This window comes from Musa acuminata, chromosome BXJ2-1, assembly GCF_036884655.1.
Source record: "Musa acuminata AAA Group cultivar baxijiao chromosome BXJ2-1, Cavendish_Baxijiao_AAA, whole genome shotgun sequence".
In the NCBI taxonomy this organism is placed as follows: Eukaryota; Viridiplantae; Streptophyta; class Magnoliopsida; order Zingiberales; family Musaceae; genus Musa; species Musa acuminata.
In genome coordinates, this window is record NC_088338.1 from 6,506,392 (window position 1) to 6,523,506 (window position 17,115).

Sequence of the window (17,115 nt, forward strand, 5' to 3'; positions counted from 1 at the left end):
AATAATTGAAAGTGTGGTGGCTAATTAAGACAATTTATCCTTCATTAATAAATTGGAATAGACAACCGTTGATGATTGCCACCATAACAACACACATCAACCCCATCCGAGTCAATTTTGTTGTGCTTATATTTCATTTCTATTATACATCTAATCATATTATGAATATATATATATATATATATATATATATAATCATATATATAAATATAAATATAAATATAATATGCTTGTGTATATAACCTACCCACCGCCTTTGTAGACCAGAAAGAGCTCGCCTCCTCATCATCTTCCGCTGCGTCGCGCCTTCTGGAGGAGAAGATCCGACGAATCCAGTACTCGGAGCCTCGGTTCGCGCTTTCGGTTGGGGCAATCTGTGGGTCGTCCTCTTTTCTCAGTAGCTTGCCTCGTAATCTTGGTTCTCGTGCTGCCTTTTCTTTTCTTGTTATGTATGTGGCACGTATTTGGAATCGGCGTGCTGTTGTTGGCGTTCTTGTTTCGTCGTTCGCTGTGGCCAGAAAGAGGGGTTTCGTTTTGTTGCCTTATTTTATTTGGGCTTTCTTTCGAGTTTTCGAGAATCTCCTCCTCGGGTCACGGAGTCATTCGAGTCGAATCAGAGTAGGCGTCTTCTGATCTGCGAGTGCGTAGGGAAGAGCCTTGTTGTTTTACTATCGTTCTGTGTGCGCTGTTGGTCTCTGTAGGTTAGAGGACTCTTGATGTGGTTTTGTTCCGAGGTAAGATGGTTGCACCGGTAACCGTTTTAGAAATGGCACCAAGATTTGATTTAGATCGGACATTATGGCATCTTGTCGTACGGAGATTTGATTGTTACTGGTGGGAGAAGTGGACTCATTGTTGGGAGGTAAAAAGGAGTGATGAGGAATTGATTGGTTTTCCACGGTGGGAGAAGGGATTTGATGATGCATACTCTTAAGGACTTCGTATCTCATGCTGATGAGTAAAAAGAGAACGTATAGTTTTTGAGGCAGAGACGTCGTGGGGAGTAGAAGGCTCCCCTGAGGATCAAGAAGCCCAGCTATTGAGTTTGAAGGCCGACGCTAGTGGTTCTGCTTTTTTGTATTTGACTTGTTTGACGGCGAAATCTTCTATTGCTTAGAAAGAAAAGTGGGACAAACCCAAAATGGTTGTTTTTTATAGAAAGGCATGTGATGACCTCTGCTGACTGTGAATTTGTTGGCTAAAGGATACTGAGTGTGAGGCTTGTAGAAGACTATTGGTAGTGGAGTGTGAAACTGTATACTCGTTTCTGGAAGGAAAACCTTCCACATCTGCAACTTATTCTGCTATCAGGGGAGGGGATGGGGGTTCCTTTTAGAGAAACTAAAGTGAGATGAAAAGGGGCACCATCCCACAATAGTTTGTGAAGTGTTTGTTAGAGAATCGCATACTACAATTTTTTTGGCTTTTCTTTCCCCTTCCCGTCCCTCTTTCCAGCCAGGTTATGATAGCATACTGCAGCACGGTATTCTTTCAATGTGCTTCAGCTAGAGAGAGAGAGAGAGAGAGAGAGAGAGAGAGCCCAATTTTGACTAAATCTGTATTCTGAACATAAAATAATAGTTTGCTGTCATTATTACGATTGTGTCTTTTTCCACCAAGATGGGCTTTGCTACCTAAAGTTTAAATAGAAGGAATTTTGTAATACATTAATAGTGTAATCTAATGGCCTGTGAACTTATGCTTTATTTAGTTAACTTTTTGTGGTCAAAATAGTTCATTTTTGACCAATTCCTTTTTATCTTGTATAACAGACTCTTGCAGGGTGATTTCATTTGCTCTCTGTCAAAATGGTTAATTTTGGGAAGAAATTGACGGCTAATCGAGTTCAAGAATGGGAACGGTATGCTTTCTTTTTTAAAGTTTTTATCTTTAGGTGCAGTGTTTCTTTCAGGAGTAATACTGATACATTGTTTGAATATGGATGATATCCTGTCAAAACGAAAAACAGAAAGAGAGAAATAAGCAAATTAAGGCCGATATTATTATTTTCTCTTCTTAGGTTCATGCTTGCTTTTGTTTACTTCCACTATTCTTATATTTAGGACACCAAGTAAGGAGCATATGTCTGTCATGTCAAATGTTTTTTCGCTCTAGGTTTTTTTTTACTTTTTGACTGTGGTCTCTCATGACCTCAACATTTGTTCTGTACTTGTGACAGCAAACTATCAGTTTAGGTCTATTGGACTAGAGGGTTGCTAGTTTGTTAGATGTCATTTGAATGTAAACAGTTGGTGGTATGCATCACTTAAATTTGCACGTATAACAAAATAAATATTCCATGAGAAGTGCAGAACATAAGTACACAAATACAATGAATTGGACTGTATGGCTTATTCTATTTTGTTATCCTTGATTGTGGCCTTAAAAATGGTGGAGAGCCCCAAACCCTTTCATATGTTGTCATAATTTTAGTATGGTGTGTCGTATTCTTTAGCTCATGTCATTGATTATGCTCACTGTGATCATGAAATTTTGCATGTATGATCTCCATCTAATGGTTTCTTGAGTTTAAACCCTTTTGGTCTTTGTTTAGCTTGAAAGCTACCATGATTCTTTTATATCCATAGTTCATGAAAACTCCTTCTTGGTCCTGGAAATTTGCACGTTGGCTTTGGATTCACTTGAATGTTTTCTCCTTCGTTGTAAAAAGCTGGAACTGAGTTTTTGCTTGGGGTCTTGATCCGCTTTAGTTTACATGTTTCTCAATAAAGTTATGGATGATCACATGATTCGTCTTACCAGTTCATACTGGTATACCGACCAGCCATCGGCATGGCACGTACTGACATACCGATATATTGTATAACGGGACATACCAACAAATTGATATGTACCACCATACCAGTCCCCTATCGGACTGATGCGTACCACCCATACTGGATGGTACATCATCAAAATATTTGTCTTTCCAACTGATACATGCTATTTTTGCAATTTCTGTTATAATTGTATTTTTCATGTTTGATTATGAGATAACTCTCTAGTTTAGTATCTTCTAGATGATTTGAGTCATTGTCACTTAGGTCAACTAGGAGGTAATTGGAGAAAAAATAATCTAATTGATATTGTAGAAGTTGTGTATGTTTCTATGTCAGTTCTCATTTTTTTCACTTGTAACTTCCTTTCTCTACCTCACAAACTAGGGATGCATCTTACATATTGCTAAGGTTGTAAAGTTAATTCCTTACTTGTGGTAGCCTGGTTGGAAGTAAAATAGTACCATACCAATAGAGAAAATTGATGCTATCAATTAAAAATAGCTCTTGGCTATTCCATGATTCATTGGGTTGTAGGGCTGAACATATGCAGACAAGGGATAACAAAATAGCAGAGTACTAAACATTTCGTGTATCACATACTAAATACCTGCACTAGTACCAGTGTTATGAAAATGATAGCGCTAATATATCTGGCATCGTGGAACTTCTTCATGGTGCATTCTTATTCTGAGAGTTTTTTACATGATTTCACTTCAGCGGGAGATTTCATGTTTCATGTTTCACTTCTCTTAGCATCTAACTTTTATTGGTTGGTTTTTATTATCAGGAAAAGCACTTGAATTTTTCTTGCAGGATTGGACCTGTCGCATGGTATGAATGAGAGCAAAGAATCATGCTGAATTCGATGTCACATATTTGTGGTCCTAACTATTTTTACTTAATAACTTAAGTTTAGTGGAATCTTTCTTGTTCATGCTTTTGTAGTCTTATTTGAGCAACTTGTGATATCATTGTTTCCTAATGCTATGTTTTGTTTTCTATGCTTGTAAGCTCACATTAACCACTTGCCATTTTATACATATAAGTTTTATATGAACCATTTATTCCTATTGTTTCTAGATATTATATCAACTACAAGTTGATGAAGAAGAAGGTTAAGCAATTTGCTCAACAAATCCAAGAAGGAGGACAAGATCGTCGCCGTGTTCTAAAAGAATTTTCAAGAATGCTAGATGACCAAGTATGTATAGATTCTATCAGATTGTCTTATTTTGTTTAAAATTACTTTACATCTGTATCTTTGTGCTTGGTGCATCTTTTATCTGGAATCTCCATTTTAAGCTACATTTTGGTTTGGACGTTAAAGTTCCAGAACTCTTGTTCATCGGACATTGTTTGTTTGCCTGGAGGTCACCTTTATCCAGGTTCCAGTTAGTTAAATGAGTTATGGAATTCAAATCGAGAATGCTTTAGTTAAAATCAGACATTTGTTTTCGTCAGAAGTTAGTTTTTTTTTTAAAGATGTCAACGATGGTGGTTCAGAGAATTTGTTGGGCTGCCTATTTAAGGTTCTTATCATTTGTGTTGTATTAGGTCAAGTTCAAGTAATTTATGTTGGATTAATCTGGCAAAACCAAGTCACTGCACCGAGACCTCTTTAATGCTTTGCTTGAGTTTCCAGGACTGAACTTTAGTTGTTACCAACATTCAAGAAGTAATAATAACAGTAGGAGTTTGACACTTTTGGGCAAACACAACTCATGGGCTGTCACTTCAGTTAAAATAAATAACCAGTGAAAGTAATCATACCTTGCACTACACACATTGTTGAGGCCATTTAGCAAGACCTGGGTGTTGCATTCCTCTGTTAAATGGAAGCGTGATTTCTCGTGATATTTATGTCTGTTTTCATGTTATATGGCCACAAGTGACTGCTTCTCTGAGTACACACAAGAATAGGTTTGTGCTGTATCTGTTCAACTATGTTTATAGTTCTCGAAGATATTCACAATATAATTTCCACGCCCCTTTAGTCATCAATGTTTTGAAGTTCTGATCAATTTAGATACTGAAGTTGGAACTATTCTGTTGCAAACATATGATGAAAGTGTAGAACCTAACTAGTTGTTCATGCTCCCCTAATGAAATATGATTGGAGTGTAGAATAAAACTAGTTATTCATGCTTCCCAAACTTTCTGTTCTTTTGCTAGCTAATGACTTTCAGGAAAGATATTCGGGTTCTCTTCTAAGTGAGTGCTCATCTAATTGACATTCTCTACTTCAATGAACCCTGCACTGAAGAGAACTTGCTTGGAAGTTCTGAAAAAAGAAAAGGTGAACTTTTGAACATGGTACAAACCTGACACATGTTGGCACATGCTTGGCTCAACACAAAACACCATGTTGCCACTGTAATTGTACGATACATTTTGGTTGACACAATGGCATGGATTGCACTTGAATTTATGTGTGGGTGCATGATAAAACAGGGGTAAATCATCAACTAGGCCTTTACTTCTCACATAGATGATATCTAAATGCACCAACGTGAAATGAGTTAACTGAGGTTGATGGTGCTGATGAATACCAGAGAAGAAGCGATCAGGATTATCGGGTATCGTAATATATAGAATTTGTGGCTCTTGAATAATCTTGTGATGATACCTTATTGTAGCTAAATGACTGGAAAGGGTTAAGGTTCTACAAACACACAAGTTCCATAGTGGAACTGTTAGGAGAATTACCTTTTGCTAATAATATGGTTCTTTCATGCTTTAGAAGTCTCATTTGTTCTGTCAATTATGGTCTCTTATGACTCGAGGATTCTGATTTCTTATTTTTATATATGAACGTTGAACCTTAAAAAGCTTTTCTATGTTTCTACGGTCTAACACTAGGATTGGAAATTGGAACTTAATGACAGACCAATTGTATATTATAAGAAAATTTTGTTCATAAAGGTTTTATATCAGTCTTATGCTGATAAATGCAATGGGTCGGCTCGTTCTGTGCCAAGATATTGAGCAGTATGCCAACTTGTACTTCCCGATATTACTAGAAAAAAAAGAAAAACTCAGTGGTACTAAGCTTGTGGTTCTATTGTTGCTGCTTGGTTGGACTGGTAAACATTGGTCAGAATGTAATGGTCCAACCATTATTTTAAATTTTAAACAGTTTTCTTAATATTATCACTTGATTTATTACTAAAGTAACACAATTTTACTAGTTTTCTTCTTTATAATGCAATTATGATTGGGTTTGTACTTGAGTTCTTTAGTTCCAAATTATTACATTAACCAAAATGTCTCCTATTGTCATTTATTATTCTCGGATCTAAAAATGCACATTTGGTAGGAACTTCTTGAATGCATTTTTTCTCCTTGTGAACTTGGATTCTTATTTGGTTTTCATCACTATTATGTGCAGATTGAAAAGACTGTTCTCTTTTTTCTGGAGCAACAAGGGATCATTGCACATAGGATTCAAGAGTTGGGAGACCAGCGCACGATACTTCTTGAGCAGCCAGATATATCTAAGATATCTGAACTACGAGAAGCATACTCAGCAGTTGGACAGGATCTTCTAAAGCTTCTCAGATTTGTAGATTTAAATGCTACTGGTATTCGTAAAATATTGAAGAAATTTGATAAACGCTTTGGTTACAAGTTTACGGACTACTATTTGAGTACTAGATCAAATCATCCATATTCTCAGCTGCAGCAAGTCTTCAAGCATGTGGTAATCTATCCACTCTGATCTTAGTACAGTGTATTAGTATTCCTCAGGATAACTTTCATCCTTCTTATCCTTGTTATTCTTTCATTTAGTTCATGCAGTATCCATTACTATTAAAAGCTGTCTTACATCAAGTTTGAATAACCAGGGAGTAGCAGCTGTTGTAGGAGCCTTGTCTCGGAATCTTGCAGATCTTCAAGAACGTCAAGGAAGCTATTTATCCATTTATGATCAGCCTTCAACAGCGTTAACGGTATGATCGATGTTCAGTATATCTTCATTAATTTATTTAGATGGATGACCAAGTCATTGTGATAGATAATTGTAGAACAAGAATATTAGGTTTAATAAAAGAGAGAATTCGGTTTGTTATGCAGTTGGACAAAGATGATATGTTATATTCATACACTAAGGTTAACAAACTTGAATTTTGGCTTCTTGGTGTAACTAAAAATGGATAAAATAGTAGATAACCATATTGTAGTCCAAATATAAGATAACTTAGGATACAGTAATCACAGAATTTAAGCTATATGAATCGATCAAAATAATATGCAAGAGGTTAATCTGAGTCGCTGTTTGTTTAGAACTCAGCAAATGACAGACTTATTAAAGAATATAATGAAACAGTTTAAGAAAAGCATAGACAAGAAGAGTTTAAATAAAGTGAAGAGATAGAGACAGTTTCTGTCTTTGTGAACCATCTCTCAGTTAATAACAACAATAATATGCATTGATCTCTTTGGTCTCAGCATGTTGAGATGGAAATTTTAAATATTCGTATTGAAGCAAATATTACAAAAGGAATGTGCTGGCACACACTGATTTGATGACATATGGATTAAACATACCAAGAGTGTCAGTATAATAACCTATACAATTGCGCGTGACTGGAAAAGAAATAGTAAAACAGGAAAAATCTGTTACTGGTGCTTGGTTGGACTGGTAAATGCAGGTCAGTAAGTAAAACATGAATCAGTCACCCAAAGCATTTTATTGTCATAGATCTAGAGAGAAAGTTGACGGCTAGTGTAATGAGTTGTTGACGACTAGTGTAATGAGTTGAAGAGATGTCATGAATCCAAGGCCTGCTGGTACATTCTTATTCTTCTTTTAGTATATCTATTTTCTGGTTTAATTATTTTTTCCTTTATTTATCTGCTTTTTCCCTCCTTAAGTTATCCCTTATTAATTTCATATTTATCTAATGAATGAATCTGTTAGTTGCTTTGTGGATATATTTTTTGAACTTTCTTTTGCCAAGTCTCTAGCTGATTATTCCTGCATCTTTTCTCTGACTTAAATTGTTAAATTTCTAGGTTATTTATATAACTAAGACACATCCTAGTGACCTTAAGACTAACTAGTGTAGATAGACATATGATCCTAAGAAAAGCCAAATCACTGCATTGTTTTCTCTGCATGAAAAGTAGTTCAAAATATCTAGGTCCTTATAATTTTATTTTTGATTTTTTTTGCATCAGGTGCAAGACCCTGTCATTTATCTAATACATGCATCAGTAGACAAGCTAACTCGTTCAACAAATTTCCTTCAATATTTGGGACAACATGCACTTATTGTCCACGAAGATGTACCCAGTGCAGAGGAGGATCAAGTTGATGACAAAAGATATCATTTTATGTCTCTTCTCTTGAACTTGGCTAATACCTTCCTTTATATGGTCAACACTTATATTATTGTACCAACTGCTGATGACTACTCAATGAGCCTTGGAGCCGCTGCAACAGTATGTGGAATTATTATTGGGTCTATGGCTGTTGCACAGGTTTTCTCTTCTGTTTATTTTAGTGCATGGTCCAATAGGTCATACTTCAAACCTCTTGTATTTAGCAGCATCGTGCTCTTCTTGGGCAATACTCTATATGCACTGGCTTATGATCTTGACTCCCTGCCAATCCTTCTCATTGGTCGTCTCTTATGTGGGTAAGCTAAAATTTTTAGCTTATTTTGCTGTGATGATTATTCGATGGATTCGTTACCACATTCTAGTTTCTAGTTTCCTGTAATTTAGTCCAGAACTATGTGAGATTCAATTGATGACTGTTAAGTGTTATATTTGTTGAATCTTTTGTTCTATCATATCTTGGGCCTTGAAGGTAGACAATTAGCGGTCAAGTTAATACAGTTGTTGAAACCTATATATGAAATTCTACACGTTATATGAAATTCTATACATATACCATGATAAGCATTTGCCTTTTTCTTTTGCTTATTAACATTATTTGCTGCCAATCATAAAATATTTTTGTTTCTAATTCCTTCAATTAAACATGCAGTGTTGTTGTTGGTATTTTGTACAATCAAGTGACTGAAATTGTTTTTTTGGTCAACTTGCTGGGGGCATTTTTTTTCGTTTTTCCTTTTTGTGTTATGACCTTCTCTGTAGGCCAGACTCAACTGTCCACACTCATACCATTTTTAAATATGTCTGCCTATAACAACTCACTTGCACCTCTTGCACAAAATGTTACTATTGCTATTGATTTTACCACTTCTGTATTTTGTATGTGTTCCAAGACTTTGTTGCTTCCTTGCTTTAATTTACTAATACTTTCTTAATTTTGCAAAGTAACTTGAGATGTTTACAACTTGACATGAGGGATTGCAATGAGATAGGTAACTGAGTTTTCCTAGTACTGTATGGTTGCGGATGATATGTATATTAAATCCATAAAGACATTCATACATCTATGTGAACAACATATGTCTGATCTACACTCTGGAATTCCAAGTGATGTTTGCAGATATCTTTGTGAATTTTCTCATACCTTGAGAGATATTCAGTTTATGAGTTGTTCTGCTTGCACTTGCATCTACGAGTCTCAAAAAGATGCTTCTTTACGTCTTTGTGCATTGCTCTCTCTATAACATTTTCCCAAAGTGTTAGAACAAACACCACCACAGATGCACAATCTTTAGCTTCTCAGTGTAATCTAATTGCCCTTTCTGAATGGAACAACTATTAACCTGGCATGATCAAGCAGCTTTTACCTGCAAATGTTTCCAATTTTTAGGCATGAAAACAAGATGATTCTTGGGAAATCCAGCCTCTGTGAGAACACCATTTAACTTCAGGATGTTATCGCCTTTATTTACATCAGTGTCCTAGATAGCCTACTATTGGTATCTCATTGTTCAGACTCCCTTCAGTTTAATTAAGTGAACCTTTTTAAGATGATTTACCTTGGTTGCATTCTAGCATTATGTTTCTGGTGCCAGACTTGTCCCTTGCTTAAGTTTGGTTAAGTCTGTAATGTACCACCAAGTTTCTTTAGGTTTGATTGGTATGCCAGCTGATCAATTATTTCATGAATTGATGTTTTCAACTTGGGGCTTTTCTTTATTGCAAAATCCTTCTGCGATAGGAAATGGTTTGTATGATGATCTTTGCATGGTTACAGGCATGGGTGGCAGTAAACCTTTCTACTTGCCAAAGCATTATCATTGTTTGCATTGAAGTCAAATTGTCATACAGTAGCCTTGAATAAGATTTGAGTATTTTTATATTACCTATTCAGAACATGATCTCCATGTATTATTCTTCCATGATGAATGTACTCAAATGCAGGCTGGGTTCTGCGAGAGCTGTTAATCGTCGTTACATCAGCGATTGTGTTCCTCTTAAAATTCGTATGCAAGCTTCTGCTGGTTTTGTCAGTGCCAGTGCTCTTGGGATGGCTTGTGGTCCTGCGCTTGCTGGCTTGCTTCAAACTAATTTCAAGATATATGCCCTAACAATTAATCAAGATACTTTACCTGGTTGGGTTATGGCATTTGCTTGGTTAGCATACTTAATTTGGTTGTGGATTTCATTCAAAGAGCCAATTCGTGACACTGAAGTGAAACATTCCTCTCCAGATGTGGATGCTGGTACGTTATGCTTAAAAGTCATCTTGAGATGGGCACACGTATGATGCATATGGATGTGTGATCTTATTGCCAAATAAGTACATCCTGAAAAATGTACCATTTAAGTCTTAAGTATCCATCTGTACTTTGTTCATGACTGCTAGTACATGTTAACTTAGCATGTCTTATGTGATTGTCAACATAAAAAAAGAAGCCATAGCACGTTTGCTTTTTTGGGTTTATAGATGGAAAGGTAAGAACTCTCTTTAATTTTTTCCTGTAATTACTTGAAGTTTGTTGGTCTGATCTCTTTTAAAATCTAGAAGACTGTTTCTTGGCTGCATGGACTTAAAACTTATGTTTAGTTCCTTCTATTCTTCGATGGGCTCTTGTAGTTCTGTTCCCTCATTGCTTTGGTAGTCTTTACTAATATTTTGACCTGTCCAAAGCTAGTTAAATTAATATCGGCCTGCTGAACTTTTAATTTGATAACTCGTAGCTATATTCAACGTACTGAACATGCTTTTCAGGTTTCATATTGCACTAGATTTGTGAGACAAAATAGCGACCACAGAAAGTGAAATAAAAATTAAGGAGCACTGTACGACTGACAGTCGCATGTCAAGTGAAAGATATACCAACCAAATTTGCCATGAGCAGACTATTTGCCTTTGTGTGTCTGTATCTGCAGAGTGTATTTAGAAGCATGTCATGTCTAATCTTGGTGGTTGTCATTGAGGATATCATCATTTATGTAACGTTGCCCACTAATTAATTTATTCTCGATATAGTTGGACTTTGAAATAGATATTATTGTATCAAACTAAGATTGCAAAGTTATACGCTTAGCAGAGAATTGAAGTTTGTAGCATCCTTTGATAACTATCTTTTACTTTTTTTACTTTCATCATTTTGCTGATCTATTGAAAAGAAGTAAGCAATCAAGCAATTCCCTTGTTGAAAAATGTTGTAATAATTGCTCATCACATTTTTGCTCAAGAACAGGACATGATGAAAATGAATCATTAGAAAGTGGTCTTATGCAACATTTGCTGCCAAGTTCAGAGCAGAAGCAAAATGAAGATGGTGATGATGAGTGTAACGACAGTGAAGATGCTTCAGAAGATTCTCACAGACCTGCAACTTCAGTTGCTTCAGCCTATAGATTACTTACTCCATCAGTAAAGGTTAGGAATTTCTTAGTAGCATCAGTGGCAAAAGATTTCTAGAATTTGTTTATACTAATTCACACTGCTTTTATTCCTTGTCAGATATCATACAGAGAGAATATATAAATACTATAGCTTCGGTATACTAGACAATAAGCATGCATATGGATAGATTCACATTGTCAATGCTCACTCGTTGGCATAAAAAATAGAATCTAAAAAATATAATCCTGAAACAAAGGATTAAAATCCAAAACCTTTTAGTGAAGCTGGCTGCTCTTCTGTGTTGGCAATCAGTGACTAGAGACTACAATCATGAACTGTAAATACGGGGACCAACACATATGTTAGTAGTAGGTGGTTTGTCTCAGTTGGCTAGCTTTGGCATGTTTGGCCAATGATCAGTTTGGAACCACTAAGAGACCAGGTGTGAACTGAATTAAGAATTTAAGAGGAACTAGTTCAGTTGGCTTGGTTCAGTATGAGGTGTATCGGTGATTAGTCTCAAGTTTCTTCTTTCATGGAATGATAAGCGTTATGGGATAATAGTTATATTATCCAATTACTTGAAACGTTGGGCTAACACTGTGATATTGTAGTTGTACTATTTTGATATCATATTATGTACCATGAATATGTGTATTTGTGGTACATTTAAGATCATTGGATGTCAACACATGGTAGGGAGGGTATAGTTCCCTGAGGTACCCAATAACAAGCTGCCATGATCAATGAGGTGTAGGTTAATGATATCACGAATGAATAGTTAGAACTTACATATGTTTTAATCATAGTGGCAGTGAATATACTGAGATTGAAACGTTTAGATGGTACAGTGCGTACTAAAGGAGTCTCAATTTACTTTGTGTTTCAATAATCTCTAAGAACAAAAAATGAAACGATTGATGATGAGATATGATACTCGAGATCACATAGAATGACATTTGTTAACTAAATTATTGTTTCATCTTCACGTATTTGTTATGATAATGGAGGGGTAGGGAATTCTAAACCACAATCATAGAGTTCATATCTCAACACCCTACTTTCCACTATGGGATTTAGTGTTTTTGAACCAAATCAGGAAGGAATTGGACAAACTTCTATCTTTGTTAAATTTCACCCTCTCAACTGATATTTAACAAAATTTTGAAAGATTAACCATTCACGGGAACTAGATTTGATAAATATTAACTTTGAAGCACTTGTTTTGTATTTAACAACTATGAGTTGGGTAGCACTTATAAATAGTTAAAATCTCTATGATGGAAGCACAAAGTCTCTTTTCCTACAGGGGAAAAGTGGAATTGTTGCTCTTTGTTGTCTACTGTAATTTTGGATGAACGATTTTATTTGAAAATTCTTTCTTGAAGGTTGATTATATATCATATCCCGATAAAGTATCGTATCTTGGATTTTGTTAGGTTGATTCTATAGAGTTATTTGATCCACTCATGTTGTTGCTCTTCATAACTGGTTGCAATTACCAATTATGTACAGTTTATGAACCAACTTGTCACCTTTTTATAGGTCCAGTTGTTGATATATTTCATGCTCAAATATGCGATGGAGATACTACTCTCTGAATCAAGTGTCATTACCAGTTACTACTTTGGATGGTCCACAAGTTCTGTAGCAATATTTCTTGCAATCCTGGGGCTTACAGTTCTTCCAGTTAATGCCGTTATTGGAACGTACATAAGTAACATGTTTGAAGACAGGTAAGCTTTGTGTTTTGCCAGCTCATAGATTACTACAGTTCTAAGTCCAGTGCACCACAGTTCTTCCAGTTATGTACTTCATTTGGCAGTTGAGCATATTTCTGTTTCATGGACAAAGAAGTATTTTGCCATATTTAGAAGTAGCTTAATCTTCTTTCAAAATCTTCAATCAGATTTCATCCAACATTGCATGACTTTGTGGTTCCAATTCAAGGTGCACCTTTTTGGTATTCTCCTCATGTTAACCTACCTTTTTTTTTTGTTTCTTTCTTTGTGCAGGCAACTTTTGTTAGTATCTGAAATTTTGGTGTTATTAGGAATTGTACTAAGCTTCCAATTCACAAGCTCATACACGGTGCCGCAATATGTTTGCTCAGCATTGATCACATTTGTGGCTGCCGAAGTTCTTGAAGGTAAGTATTATGCTCACTGAAATCCAGAATATTTATCAAATTAACAAATTATCAGATTTTCTGATATATATATATATATATATATATATATATATATATATATATATCTGGTTTTTTTTTAGGAATGGTGACTTTATCTGGTTTTTTTTTGAAAAAAATCAATAGCTTTTCATATATATGGCAACAACATTCAAAATATTGCATGTATTGTTTTTGGAGAGCATAAACTGGACTTCAACGAGAGCAATTATAGCTTAAAAGGACCAGAAAATTGATCATTTTGGTATTGAAATAATAATTCAGGGAAGGGGGTAGGGTTGGTTGAGATATACTCCGAGGGGACTAATGCAGATTAGTCGGATTGATGCAGGTGTCAATCTATCCCTCCTGTCTCAAGTTATGTCATCCCGCTTGGCACGAGGAACTTACAATGGTGGGCTGCTATCGACAGAAGCAGGGACTTTGGCTCGGGTGGTTGCTGATGGTACTATTACGCTTGCTGGCTATTTGGGCGAAAGCAAGCTCCTCAACATCACCTTGTTCCCCTCTTTATTAATCTGCGTAGCGTCCATTGCTGCCACCATCCGCAACTACAATTCTCTCTTCTGAGTAGCTGCATCAACTATTATTGCCTCTTATTCTTAGTTCTTTATTGCTTGCATAAGCTGTATAGTTGGTTGACCAGCTCAATTCAATTTATTCATGTCCATTGGAGACTAAGAGTCTTCCTTGGATTGCCATGTTTCAGAAAAGCCATTATGTTTGCAATAAATGTCATGATTTGTTAGGCGTCTGCTGTACTGCAGGAGATGGAACTAAAGAAAATTTCACTCTCTCATGTAGTTGCGAGTGCATGTGGGGATTTATTCATGTAATTTTTTTTGTGATGTTTATTTGTGTAATTTTTATTGCCAGTTGCCTCATGTTTTGAGTTTTATTTTTTAATGGATGTCGGATTATTAATTGTGTGGGTTTGGTCTGTTTCCTTTTTCTTATTCAATAAACAATTATTGTAATTCGAGAGCTAGATATGAGGCTCCTACCAATTAATGCATGTTTAACCTTTATATAAAGGGATTATTTTTATGTCTCTCGTCTATGTTGCAAAGGAGAAATCTTAACGTCTCGTACTTTCTCAAAACACAGACTCACTGAGGTACGGGTGATGGATCGATGGATGTCAAGGATCATGTGAGATTGGACAGACTGTTCCTGTGCATCATGCACATCTCCATGATACCCGGCGCCGGTCCTTTTCTCGTGCATGATATTGTTGAAGAAGTGCAAAGCATGGAAGTTAGTGATGAGAAGATATCGAAATTGAATGTCTGGCACGGAAGGTGCAGTGCCACAGAGATATCTGACAATAAGATATCTATGATGACCCTCAAAAGGGTCTTTGAGGCGACACATCGAGTGAGAAAGACTTGATAGACGTGTCCAAACTGCTCTCGTCGTGTACGTTCAACAAAGCGCGGCATCGGACAGTAGGTAAACACCGTTTCATTGTCCATGACCAGAGAGAGTCGCCTGGACTGTGGGGCCTAGACTCTTCCGTTGACCGAAGTGATGGGACCCAATCACATTAGTTGACGCGCTTCAACCAAAGAATCCGCCCGATCACATCAGTCGACTCGCTTCAACTACAGGATCCGCCCCCTCGTAGGGCGCCAATCGTTCCTCGACACGCAGGCCACATAAGAAACAGTAGGCCCTTGTATTCGCAAAGAGATGATACCATCCGCGCAACGTGGCGCAAGAGAGTGTGTAAAACCGCGTTCCCCGCCTCGGCCTAGACAAGGGATGAGGACGCACGAGCCTCCGACGAAGAAACTGGCGTGAAAAAGAAGAGAAGATTCGGTATTTTTAGGGCCAACCTAACCCCTTCGGGCCCATCGCCTGCTAATGCACCGTCCCGTTCCCACCCGTGGTGGCCCCACCACCAACCGATGCCTCGAAAGCGTTGGACCCTTCTTCGCATCGGACGGCCCACCACACGAGCAGTGAAGTGGGCGGTCGGTGTACCGCCTTCAACAGCCGTCCGATCCACCCACACTGGGCTCACACGAGACCAGCGAATAAAAGGATGGGTGGGCTCACCGTGGAGGGCTTTGTTCTCTCTCCTCCCAGTCCCACATCGCCGCCCACACTGAGACTTGCGTTTTCGCCATGGATTCGTCGCCGAAGGGAGAGGACGACGACGGTGGCGTCCACGGAGCGAGCAGTGGAGGAAGAGGAGTCGACGGCTCCGCTGTTGGAAGCGTGGCCGTGACGTTACACCGGCGGATCGCCCCGAAGCCGGAGCCCATGGAGTTGCTGGGGATAGGCGCGATGCCGATCCTGCGGCGACCCTCAGGGAGGACGAAGGACAGGCACACCAAAGTGGAGGGACGAGGGCGGCGCATCCGAATGCCGGCGGCGTGCGCCGCACGGATCTTCCAGCTCACCCGCGAGCTTGGTCACAAGTCGGACGGGGAGACCATCCGCTGGCTCCTGCAGCATGCGGAGCCAGCGATCATCGCAGCTACGGGAACCGGCACCGTTCCGGCCATCGCCACCGTGGTCGACGGCGCAATCAAGATCCCTACCGAAGCAGCCTCCTCCGCACCGCTGACCTCCACCTCCGGGGAGGAGTCCGCCGCAAAGAGGCGGAAGAAGCTCTCGCCAATGCGAGCGACGGCGGGGGTCGCTGGCGGCAACACGGTCACGGCGTTCTACCCGGTTCAAGATCCCATGTCCATGTCGACGGGACTGGCGCCGATCGCTCCGACGGGAATTGTGCCGATGTGGGCGGTGAGAGGCGGCACCGCCGCTTCCAGCGTCGCGAGAGTGTTGCCACCGGGGGCGCTGTGGATGCTGCCGCAGCCAACCGCAGCGGCTGAGCCGTCGGGTCAGGCGCAGATATGGGCGTTCCCGGCCGGATCGCAGATCATCAATCTCGCTGGACCGGACCCCGTGACGGCGGCGGCAGCCATGTATCCGAGCGCCATGCCGGGCCTCGGCGTCGCCGTTGCTGCAGGCGGTAGCGTGCCGAGGAAGGGAGAACAAGCGGTTACTTTTACAGAGGGAAAGAAGCAGGAGCTACAACTGATGGGAGGCGCCGGGGACGACGACGATGACGAAGAGGAGGAGCCGCTGACGGAGTCGGAAGACGAAGATTAGGCTTCTTCCTCTTCCTTTTTCCTAACTCTATTTTCTTTTGTTATTATTAGGAGAGGGAGGGAACAAAAGAAGGTAGAATTTGACATAAAATGCTTTTCTCTCTTTTTCTCTGCCTAACTTTCTGGGTAACAGGGAGGCGTGCACGTGCGCACGTTAGGGATACTATCTTTGAACTCTAAGCTATTTTAGTCCCCCTTTTCTAATCCGAGTCTGATGGATGACGGATCGGAGTTGGTCCCTCCTGTGTGTGTGTGTGTGGGAGGGCTGCGGTGGAATCTGGTCAAAATGGCCTCCGCGGACCG

The 17,115-nt window shown here is 38.8% G+C and overlaps 2 protein-coding genes across 4 annotated transcripts; both read left to right on the forward strand.

Annotated features, from left to right (window-relative positions):
- Positions 1–249: 249 nt before the first annotated feature.
- On the forward strand, positions 250–14,574 carry LOC103994004 (SPX domain-containing membrane protein OsI_21475). 3 transcript variants are annotated; one of them, XM_018829552.2, is made up of 11 exons: positions 250–376; positions 1,773–1,861; positions 3,861–3,981; positions 6,169–6,480; positions 6,626–6,730; positions 7,962–8,422; positions 10,068–10,369; positions 11,354–11,535; positions 13,048–13,238; positions 13,518–13,651; positions 14,022–14,574. In XM_018829552.2, the coding sequence occupies exons 2-11, from the start codon at positions 1,809–1,811 to the stop codon at positions 14,258–14,260; spliced, it is 2,100 nt and encodes a 699-aa protein (XP_018685097.1). In that variant the 5' UTR covers positions 250–376; positions 1,773–1,808; the 3' UTR covers positions 14,261–14,574. The 3 variants fall into 3 exon arrangements, with proteins under 3 accessions (XP_018685097.1, XP_009412534.1, XP_064948861.1); XM_009414259.3 differs by having other exon boundaries at positions 261–380; XM_065092789.1 differs by lacking the exon at positions 250–376 and adding an exon at positions 622–640.
- A 1,214-nt stretch (positions 14,575–15,788) lies between these two features.
- Positions 15,789–17,016, forward strand: LOC103993994 (transcription factor PCF2). Its single transcript, XM_009414247.3, has one exon. It carries the CDS (start codon positions 15,821–15,823, stop codon positions 16,811–16,813), a length of 993 nt encoding a protein of 330 aa, XP_009412522.1. The 5' UTR covers positions 15,789–15,820; the 3' UTR covers positions 16,814–17,016.
- Positions 17,017–17,115: the final 99 nt, after the last annotated feature.